The sequence below is a fragment of the Dendropsophus ebraccatus genome, chromosome 7, assembly GCF_027789765.1.
Source record: "Dendropsophus ebraccatus isolate aDenEbr1 chromosome 7, aDenEbr1.pat, whole genome shotgun sequence".
Classification (NCBI taxonomy): Eukaryota; Metazoa; Chordata; class Amphibia; order Anura; family Hylidae; genus Dendropsophus; species Dendropsophus ebraccatus.
The window spans coordinates 148,202,308-148,212,307 of NC_091460.1; the positions used below are offsets into that span (position 1 = coordinate 148,202,308).

At 52.6% G+C, this 10,000-nt stretch overlaps 1 protein-coding gene across 1 annotated transcript in view; it reads left to right on the plus strand.

Annotated features, from left to right (window-relative positions):
• TMEM131L (transmembrane 131 like) overlaps positions 1-10,000 on the plus strand; it is an 84,503-nt gene that overhangs the window by 32,260 nt on the left and 42,243 nt on the right. Inside the window, exons 4-9 of the mRNA XM_069978713.1 lie at positions 977-1,039; positions 1,945-2,068; positions 8,566-8,682; positions 9,289-9,399; positions 9,616-9,693; positions 9,775-9,925. Coding sequence (XP_069834814.1) covers positions 977-1,039; positions 1,945-2,068; positions 8,566-8,682; positions 9,289-9,399; positions 9,616-9,693; positions 9,775-9,925 — 644 coding nt within the window. The remainder of the gene's footprint in view (positions 1-976; positions 1,040-1,944; positions 2,069-8,565; positions 8,683-9,288; positions 9,400-9,615; positions 9,694-9,774; positions 9,926-10,000) is intronic.

The window sequence follows — 10,000 nt, forward strand, 5'->3', positions numbered from 1 at the left end:
AATCTGTTGCTCCGGTGCTGAGCTATAAGCTTTAGTTGTTGCACATTAGGACCCCCCCCTTTATACGCAGAACTACACACATTGTACCCTCACCTGCCGTCCTAGAGAGCCACTCATCCTGGCAGGGTATAAGCAGCACTTAAAGGGATTATCTGGCACAAACATCATGTCCATACCTCCCCGCTGCCCCGGGGTTCCCCCCAGCTGCTACCACTTCCACAGACCAAACTTCTTAGCAGTGACAGCCCGCTCAGCCAATCGCTGACATACAGAACAGCGCCACGTCTGTGACTGTCCGGTGGCTGCGGTCAGCGGGGGAAACTGCGGGGTGCGGAGTGGTAAGAATAGGATGTTTATGTTTTATATAAGGGCAACAACATATGGAAGGTTTTAAAGCACTGGAGAACCCCTTTAAGGGTTACCACGATCCACACTGTCTGTATTTACAGTTACTGGTTTGGTAGGTCCCAGGTATGTGGGTATGGTAGGTCCCGGGTATGGTAGGTCCCAGGTATGCGGGTATGGTAGGTCCCAGGTATGGTAGGTCCCAGGTATGCAGGTATGGTAGGTCCCGGGTATGGTAGGTCCCGGGTATGGTAGGTCCCGGGTATGGCAGGTCCCAGGTATGCGGGTATGGCAGGTCCCAGGTATGCGGGTATGGTAGGTCCCAGGTATGCAGGTATGGTAGGTCCCAGGTATGCGGGTATGGTAGGTCCCAGGTATGCGGGTATGGTAGGTCCCAGGTATGCGGGTATGGTAGGTCCCAGGTATGCGGGTATGGTAGGTCCCTGGTATGGTAGGTCCCGGGCAGATGACGACCTCAGGACTGATCACGCTGATCCCTATTCTCCTCAGTGATTCGGTAACTTGTATATTAGCAGATGACGACCTCAGGACTGATCACGCTGATCCCTATTCTCCTCAGTGATTCGGTATCTTGTGTGTTGGTGTTTACCTGCTTCTTTTTCCCTTTCAGTGTGGGGAGGCCTGGTGGGAAGGTCCTGCAGCTGCAGCCGTCTCTCCTGGATTTCGGAGCCCAGTGAGTATGCCCGTCTCATCCTCACTTCTGTATACTGAACCTTCTAGATTTATTTTGTATCACTCGTCCATAAAGTGTCAGAACCGAGGTGAATGGGACTATATAGCGGAATGGCTGAAATATTGCAGGAGAATCAGAAGGTTCCTAGATGAAAAATCCTTCTATTACTAACACAGAACAAATGTTACAGGACGGCGACCCAGCTGGATGGTGGACTACTACTACTATATAGAGATGACAGATTCCCTTATTACATATAATAGAAGCAGATGGGTATCTCATACGTCGGACACCCCCTGACTCTGTATAAACCATCCTACACCTCCTGTCGTATTTCCTCCCGGTTCTCACCGTGTTTCCTTCCTGCTGACTGTGAATGAGACGGCTCCTGTCTGCACGCCGCGGCTACAACCCTCCTACATGGCCGCTCCTGCTCCTCTCAGGGGAGAAGTGGCTGCATCCAGTCCTGGCAGAATACACGGCAGCGGCTGCGCACATCTCGCTGATAGTTTGCTATCATAGCTTGGATGAAAGAGAGAGCCGGATGCAGAGAGACGGATGCAGAGAGGAGTCGTCTTATTTACTGATAGCAGAGAAATAGCTGGAAAACTCTGAAGAATTACAATGCTTATAATAATTGTTTATACAAAACAGGGAAACCCTTTAAGTCCCCGGATCCCCTCCAAATATAAGGGGCAGTTGTTAGAAAGCGGCACCCACAGCGGCGGTCACTGCTCCGCAGACTAACATGGCGTCTAGGCCTCCCTGAGGAAGACGCTCCAGTCACAGACGATGGCGGACGCCCCCCCAACCCTCTGTGACACGTCCTAGGTTATATAATAAGAATAAACTGAGGAAACCAAACGATAGACATGTGGCTGACGTGAATCCTCTTTGTCTTGCAGATCGGTGGGTCTCCCCAAGGTGCAGACGTTTGTGGCGTACAACCCCAGCCGGGACAACGACATTGAAGTGAACGCGGTGTTTACCAGTGCTAGAAGCTTCCATGTGTCTCCTGTACACGCCATGGTGAGTGTTGCTGCTCTTCTGGAAACTATGTCCTGGATGAGAGCCAAAGCCTTTTCTTGGCCGTTGTCTTCTATGGAGCGGCTCCTAGGACGACTCAGTCTCCAGCACAGTTATACGTTCCGCTGCCAGAGGAGGACTTGATGTTCTTAAAGGTACAAACCAAGTAAATCGGAAATTTTGGATAACAGATATTTTGTGCCAGTTTCTGTATGGACACTGATAAAATCCAGAGCTACTCTGCAGGCAGCCATGTTGTGGTTGGCGCACTCCTGTGGGATCCCCTGGCTGCTGGATGCAGGCAGCCATGTTGTGGTTGGCACGCTCCTGCTGGCTCCCCTGACTGGTGGGTGCAGGCAGCCATGTTGTGGTTAGCACGCTCCTGCTGGCTCCCCTGACTGGTGGGTGCAGGCAGCCATGTTGTGGTTGGCACGCTCCTGCTGGCTCCCCTGGCTGATGGGTGCAGGCAGCCATGTTGTGGTTGGCACGCTCCTGCTGGCTCCCCTGACTGGTGGGTGCAGGCAGCCATGTTGTGGTTGGAGCTCTCCTGTGGGATGCCCTGGCTGGTGGGTGCAGGCAGCCATGTTGTGGTTGGCACGCTCCTGCTGGCTCCCCTGGCTGGTGGGTGCAGGCAGCCATGTTGTGGTTGGAGCTCTCCTGTGGGATCCCCTGGCTGGTGGGTGCAGGCAGCCATGTTGTGGTTGGCGCTCTCCTACTGGATCCCCTGGCTGGTGGGTGCAGGCAGCCATGTTGTGGTTGGCACGCTCCTGCTGGCTCCCCTGGCTGGTGGGTGCAGGCAGCCATGTTATGGTTGGTGTGCTCTCCTGCTGGATCCCCTGGCTGGTGGGTGCAGGCAGCCATATTGTGTTTGGCACGCTCCTGCCGGCTCCCCTGGGTGCAGGCGCACTCCCCATTTGGTGTTACGGCTCCTGTAAATCTAACAGCAGAAGCCTCCCTGTCACAGATAATAATGGACTTTCTGAAATTACTGGATCCGATACCCAGGAAAGCATTTGTTACCTGCAGAATATATATCCTGCTGCACAGCTAGGCGCACGTGACTCAATTTCATGCCAGAATGATATTTCTCTGCATGAATAAGTGTGTTACACATTGGTGTATTTCCTTACTCTGGTATATTTCACACTTGTCTAATGGGACGCAGTGTTGTATTGGAAGATGGAGATGTCATGTCTGGAGACGGCTGTAGTCCCGCACTAGAGGTGGTGGTCCCTCACTAGAAGCGGCGGTGGTGGTCCCTCACTAGAAGCGGCGGTGGTGGTCCCTCACTAGAAGCGGCGGTGGTGGTCCCTCACTAGAAGCGGCGGTGGTGGTCCCTCACTAGAAGCGGCGGTGGTGGTCCCTCACTAGAAGCGACGGTGGTGGTCCCTCACTAGAAGCGGCGGTGGTGGTCCCTCACTAGAAGTGGCGGTGGTGGTCCCTCACTAGAAGTGGCGGTGGTGGTCCCTCACTAGAAGTGGCGGTGGTGGTCCCTCACTAGAAGCGGCGGTGGTGGTCCCTCATTAAAGGTGGCGGTGGTGCTCCCTCACTGGAGGCGGTGGTGGTCCCTCACTAGAAGCGGCGGTGGTGGTCCCTCGCTGGAGGCGGCGGTGGTGGTGGTCCCTCATTAAAGGCGGTGGTAGTCCCTTATTAAAGGTGGCGGTGGTGGTCCCTAACTGGAGGCGGCGGCGGCGGTGGTGGTCCCTCACTGGAGGTGGCGGTGGTGGCTCTTTCTAGGCAGTTACTTGGTCTTCTGACCAGATTGCCTGATTAACTTCAGAGACATGGCGGCTAAGAGGGTAGAATCTTCATTTAAGGAGAAGTCCAGGCACAGCCGGGGAGGAGGTGGCTGAACTAAACAACATGCACCTACCTTACTGGGTCCATCACAGGAATCCGCTGTCTTCCACTCCAGTTCCCCGGCTGCTGACTGGCTGAGCCCACCTGACACCTCATGTCCCAGGTCCCCCCTCAGACCTAGAAGTGGCCGGGGGACCAGGAAGTGGAGTGGAGGACAGCGGACCCCAGCGCTGGAGCCGGGGAGGTAAGATGATGTTTAGTTCAGCCACCTCCTCCCCGGCTGTGCCCGGACTTCTCCTTTAAAAGACCCTGAAAGAGACGTCTCTACTCTTCCTCTGGTTAATCCTATGTAAACCATCTGCTCATCCACCCGTCCTACCACAAGGAGAACAGAAAAAGGATGCGCTCACACTGATGAATCCACCTGGAGAACATCCGGCGGATTCCACCACTCGCCGCCCCCCAAAGAATCTGCAGGAACTTCTCTGTGCGAATTCCTCAGTGTGAACGCACCCAAAGACCGAAAGTGGATTAGGGAAATTTATATAATGTTCAGGTGTCTATTAAAATTACCATCTGCCGCCCAACTTAGAGGTGGAGAATGTTCCCATGTGTCGTGCTGCTGGGGGACAGAAGGGAAAGGTCACTAAGATTTCCCTGCACTGATCTCTTCATGCATAATGGTGGCCAGCATCTCCAACATGACAAGTCTCCTAGGAAACTGATCCCAGCTCGTCTGGGCCGTGAAATAAGTGGCTGATACGACTAGCTGCAGGCCTCTATTATTAAAGGGGGCCCCCAGTAGCCGTCACCATGAGATATCACCTGTTTTCCTTCTGAAGGAGCTTTTAGATGCTTTGTAAGACCCCATACACCAGTTTAGAGGTCCTTAAGGAGGCACACCACCCCCTCAGCCCCGTGAACTAATCCCAGAAAGAAAGACATGTCTAATAGAATCTAGTCAGAATCTCCCGGCCTGTGAGGTCACTTTTCAGCACATATACGCCATGTGGCTACAATCCTGGCAGTAGGACATTGCTCTCCTTGTTTTGCAGCCTGTAATGCTCTGCAGATGTGGATACAGGAATAGGATGACGGAGAGGACTGAACACCAGGCCCATGCATATTTACAAGCGAAGTCATTGCATAGCTGTCAGACTGTATAGATGAGTATGTGCCCGACCCCAGCGCGGGAACTGAGCGGAGAGCGAACATCCAGCAGGATAGAGCGGCCTGTGTCTGGAATAGCCAGGAGTGGTGCGTATGGTGCGGGTCCCCAGCCCTCCGTCACTGTAAGAGCCCCACATCTTGTGCTCTGTCCATAATAGCCGGGATCAGGGCGTATGGTGCGGGTCCCCAGCCCTCCGTCACTGTAAGAGCCCCACATCTTGTGCTCTGTCTATAATAGCGGGGATCGGGGCGTATGGTGCGGGTCCCTAGCCCACCGTCACTGTAAGAGCCCCACATCTTGTGCTCTGTCCATAATAGCCGGGATCAGGGCGTATGGTGCGGGTCCCCAGCCCTCCGTCACTGTAAGAGCCCCACATCTTGTGCTCTGTCTATAATAGCGGGGATCAGGGCGTATGGTGCGGGTCCCCAGCCCTCCGTCACTGTAAGAGCCCCACATCTTGTGCTCTGTCTATAATAGCGGGGATTGGGGCGTATGGTGTGGGTCCCCAGCCCTCCCTCACTGTAAGAGCCCCACATCTTGTGCTCTGTCTATAATAGCGGGGATCGGGGCGTATGGTGCGGGTCCCCAGCCCTCCCTCACTGTAAGAGCCCCACATCTTGTGCTCTGTCCATAATAGCCGGGATCAGGGCGTATGGTGCGGGTCCCCAGCCCTCCGTCACTGTAAGAGCCCCACATCTTGTGCTCTGTCTATAATAGCGGGGATCAGGGCGTATGGTGCGGGTCCCCAGCCCTCCCTCACTGTAAGAGCCCCACATCTTGTGCTCTGTCTATAATAGCGGGGATCAGGGTGTATGGTGCGGGTCCCCAGCCCTCCCTCACTGTAAGAGCCCCACATCTTGTGCTCTGTCTATAATAGCGGGGATCAGGGCGTATGGTGCGGGTCCCCAGCCCTCCCTCACTGTAAGAGCCCCACATCTTGTGCTCTGTCTATAATAGCGGGGATCAGGGTGTATGGTGCGGGTCCCCAGCCCTCCCTCACTGTAAGAGCCCCACATCTTGTGCTCTGTCTATAATAGCGGGGATCAGGGCGTATGGTGCGGGTCCCCAGCCCTCCCTCACTGTAAGAGCCCCACATCTTGTGCTCTGTACTTAGAGGTTGCTTTGTTTTTCTCCACATGTGCTGTAACTTTTCTTTTTTTGTCTTTTTAAACCATATATGTGTTTAACACACACAGCCTTGTTTTTATGTTGTGGTCTGATCTGTAGAATCCCCCCCTCCCCCACTTCCCTCCATTTTTATGTTCTGTGGTGAATAGAAGGCAAACGTGGTAATTTCATAAAGTTGTGGAACGCGGAGATCAGGGATCTTGGAACCATTTGCTATCGCTGTGTTACATAATACGAAGCCTCCGACTGCGAACAATGAAGCTTCATCCGTTACACGTCTATTACTGTAATATTGCTGCAGTCACCTGACTTCACGCACGTCGCAGCCTATTTATACCGAACCCCTATCCCTGTGTGTATGTGTGTGTGTGTGTGTGTATATATATATATATATATATATATATATATATATATATATATATATATATATATATATATATATATATATATATATATACACACACCTTACATAGGGTTACTGGGGCATCGGGCAGTATTTCATGGCTTTTACATGCAGGGCAGCAGTGCAGGCTGTGGTAGAAGCAGTTCTGCTTGTTCTATCTAGTTATCTAGAATGTAGTTATGGCGTATGGGGCGGGGCAGGTAGTTATGGCGTATGGGGCGGGGCAGGTAGTTATGGCGGATGGGGCGGGGCAGGTAGTTATGGCGGATGGGTCGGGGCAGGTAGTTATGGCGGATGGGGCGGGGCAGGTAGTTATGGCGGATGGGGCGGGGCAGGTAGTTATGGCGGATGGGGCGGGGCAGGTAGTTATGGCGGATGGGGCGGGGCAGGTAGTTATGGCGGATGGGGCGGGGCAGGTAGTTATGGCGGATGGGGCGGGGCAGGGAGTTATGGCGGATGGGGCGGGGCAGGGAGTTATGGCGGATGGGGCGGGGCAGGGAGTTATGGCGGATGGGGCGGGGCAGGGAGTTATGGCGGATGGGGCGGGGCAGGGAGTTATGGCGGATGGGGCGGGGCAGGCAGTTATGGCGGATGGGGCGGGGCAGGCAGTTATGGCGGATGGGGCGGGGCAGGCAGTTATGGCGGATGGGGCGGGGCAGGCGGATGGGGCGGGGCAGGTAGTTGGGGCGGGGCAGGAAATTATGGCGGATGGGGCGGGGCAGGTAGTTGGGGCGGATGGGGCGGGGCAGGTAGTTGGGGCGGATGGGGCGGGGCAGGTTGTCCGTTCCATACATGCTTGTTACTGGGTGGAGTCTTATATTATTAGGGAAGGAAACAGCTGATCCTCCGATCTTGTTCTCATTATGTTTCCTCGGGGTAAATGGACGTTACTCTTTCTCCTCAGGATGTAGGACGGGTGAGGAGCGTTCTGCATTTACCCCCAGCGTGTTCTGCTTACACAGTAATAAGTGTCCTCTTAGCAGAATGAAGCGGAGCGGCCGGAACCTGATACACTAAACCTAGTTACCTATACCTGGTACTCTATACCTATACCTGGTACCCTATACCTATACCTGGTACTCTATACCTATACCTGGTACCCTATACCTATACCTGGTACTCTATACCTATACCTGGTACTCTATACCTATACCTGGTACTCTATACCTATACCTGGTACTCTATACCTATACCTGGTACCCTATAGTATAGGGTACCAGGTAAAGGGTACCAGGTATAGGGCCTATACCTATACCTGGTACCCTATACCTGGTACCCTATACCTATACCTGGTACCCTATACCTGGTACCCTATACCTATACCTGGTACTCTATACCTAGTACCCTATACCTTATACCCTATACCTAGTACCCTATCCCTATACCTAGTACCTCTACCTAGTACCCTATACCTGGTACTCTATACTCTATACCTGGTACCCTATACCTAGTGCTCTATACATATACCTAGTACCCTATACTCTATACCTGGCGCCCTATACCTGGCACCCTATACCTGGCACCCTATACCTGGCACCCTATACCTGGTACCCTATACCTGGTACTCTATACCTGGCACCCTATACCTGGTACCCTATACCTATCCCTGGCACCCTATACCTAGTACCCTATACCTATCCCTGGCACCCTATACCTAGTACCCTATACCTTATACCAGAACCAGCGAATAATAATCTGTTGGTCTCTCCCTTGTTGTGCGGAGTCCGGGTCACCCTGTATGGCTCCTATGATTGGAGGTTTGCAGAAACTGATGTCTTGTATTGATCTCCGCTCTGGATACTAAACTTATTGTAATAGAGGAGGAACCGATCACCTTAGGTTTATGTAGCAGAGAAATCAGTAGGAATCCAGTCAGATCAACTAAAGGAGTGTGGATTTCCATGGTGGAGGCCGTCCGTATTATCTAGCGTCCCGTCAGACGGCGGCATGGAGGCTTCTATTCCTGTAGGTTGACATTCTGTATCACATCTCTTCCAGGTTATTCCAGCCAGAGGGAAATCCTCGTTTCCAGTTGTTTTCCTGCCGGATGAAGAAGGAAGCTATGAGAGCTCCTTATATATCAACACGTCTTCCCATGGTGTGGTGTCCTATCAGGTACGGAGCTGGAGACCGTTCCCGGGAAACACTGCTGATAGTCCCATAATCCACCGTCTGGCAGCCATACCTAGCTACCTTACATAGGGTTACTGGGGCATGGGGCAGTATTTTGTGGCTTTTACCTGCAGGCTGTGGTAGAAGCTTTCTGCTTGTCCTATCTGAGGATCTGCTGCAACTAATGATAAATCTCTTTTTTTTCATATGTAAATGAGGTTTGGTGCACTGGCGGCTCCTGTAGCAATCAGTGTACCCACCTGCCCGCCGGCTCCTGCTGCGCACCTCCTTATGGATATTATGCTCTGCGGAGCTCCAATATGAATATACATAAGGAGGGGGGATTGGTGCACCGACGGTTACAGGAGCCCCCAGTGCACCAAACACCTCAGTTACATATGAAGGAAATAGGATTTATCCTTAGTTGTGCTGCATTTTCCTCTTCTCCCCGTCTTGTGCCCTATTACAGTCTAGCAGCAGGTTAGAACCTTCTAGATTTACCCAAACACCTGGAAGAGGCAGCGCAGTGGTAGATGTGGAATAACAACAACGCCCGATATGATGAGGACGTTGTACAATCCTCTGTGCAGTAATAATGATACCTTCTAGGTGTTCGGGCTGGGGATTTCCTCTGCTGCTTCCAAGGATTCTAAGAACTCCTTACAGAGAACGGACGTTTTGTTTCCTCGGATTGCAAACATCCATCTGGCACAAGCACAGGTACGGCCGCTCGTCTGCTCCAGGGAACAAACTTTTTATACTTTTTTTGACCCGTGAAATTGGACGTCTCTCAATAATAATGCGAGCGTTTCGCGTCCCTGACTTGCAGCACTTGTGGGGAGGGTCCTCCTTATTGTTCTGATGATCCGGTATGTTCTGCGTATCGGTTTATTACCGGTATATAATTCAGGACGTTGTGGTACGTTCTTTCTTCAGGCAGAAGCTATAAACTCCAGCGTGTGGCAGGTCCGTCTGAAGTGCAGCGTAGCGTTTGGGCAGCGGCGGCCGTGCAAGGTAGGTGTCACCAGGGACTGTGGGCTGTTTGCACTATTTCCCGTATTCTAACTAGATTCCTTCTCGCCCCGTGACCTGTAGAGCTGCTTCCTGGCCGGCCACTCGCTGCTGCTGCAGGTGTACTTTGCTGTGCGGCTAGATGGCGGCCACCACGACCTGGAGACCCTGAGGAAATACATCCTGGAGAACATCTGTATGATCTTTGTAACAACCGAGCGAAATGACAACTTTGGTACGATAAAGGCAATCCACATATGAGAAGTGTGCGTGTGTGTGTGTGTATATATATGTGTGTATGTATGTGTAT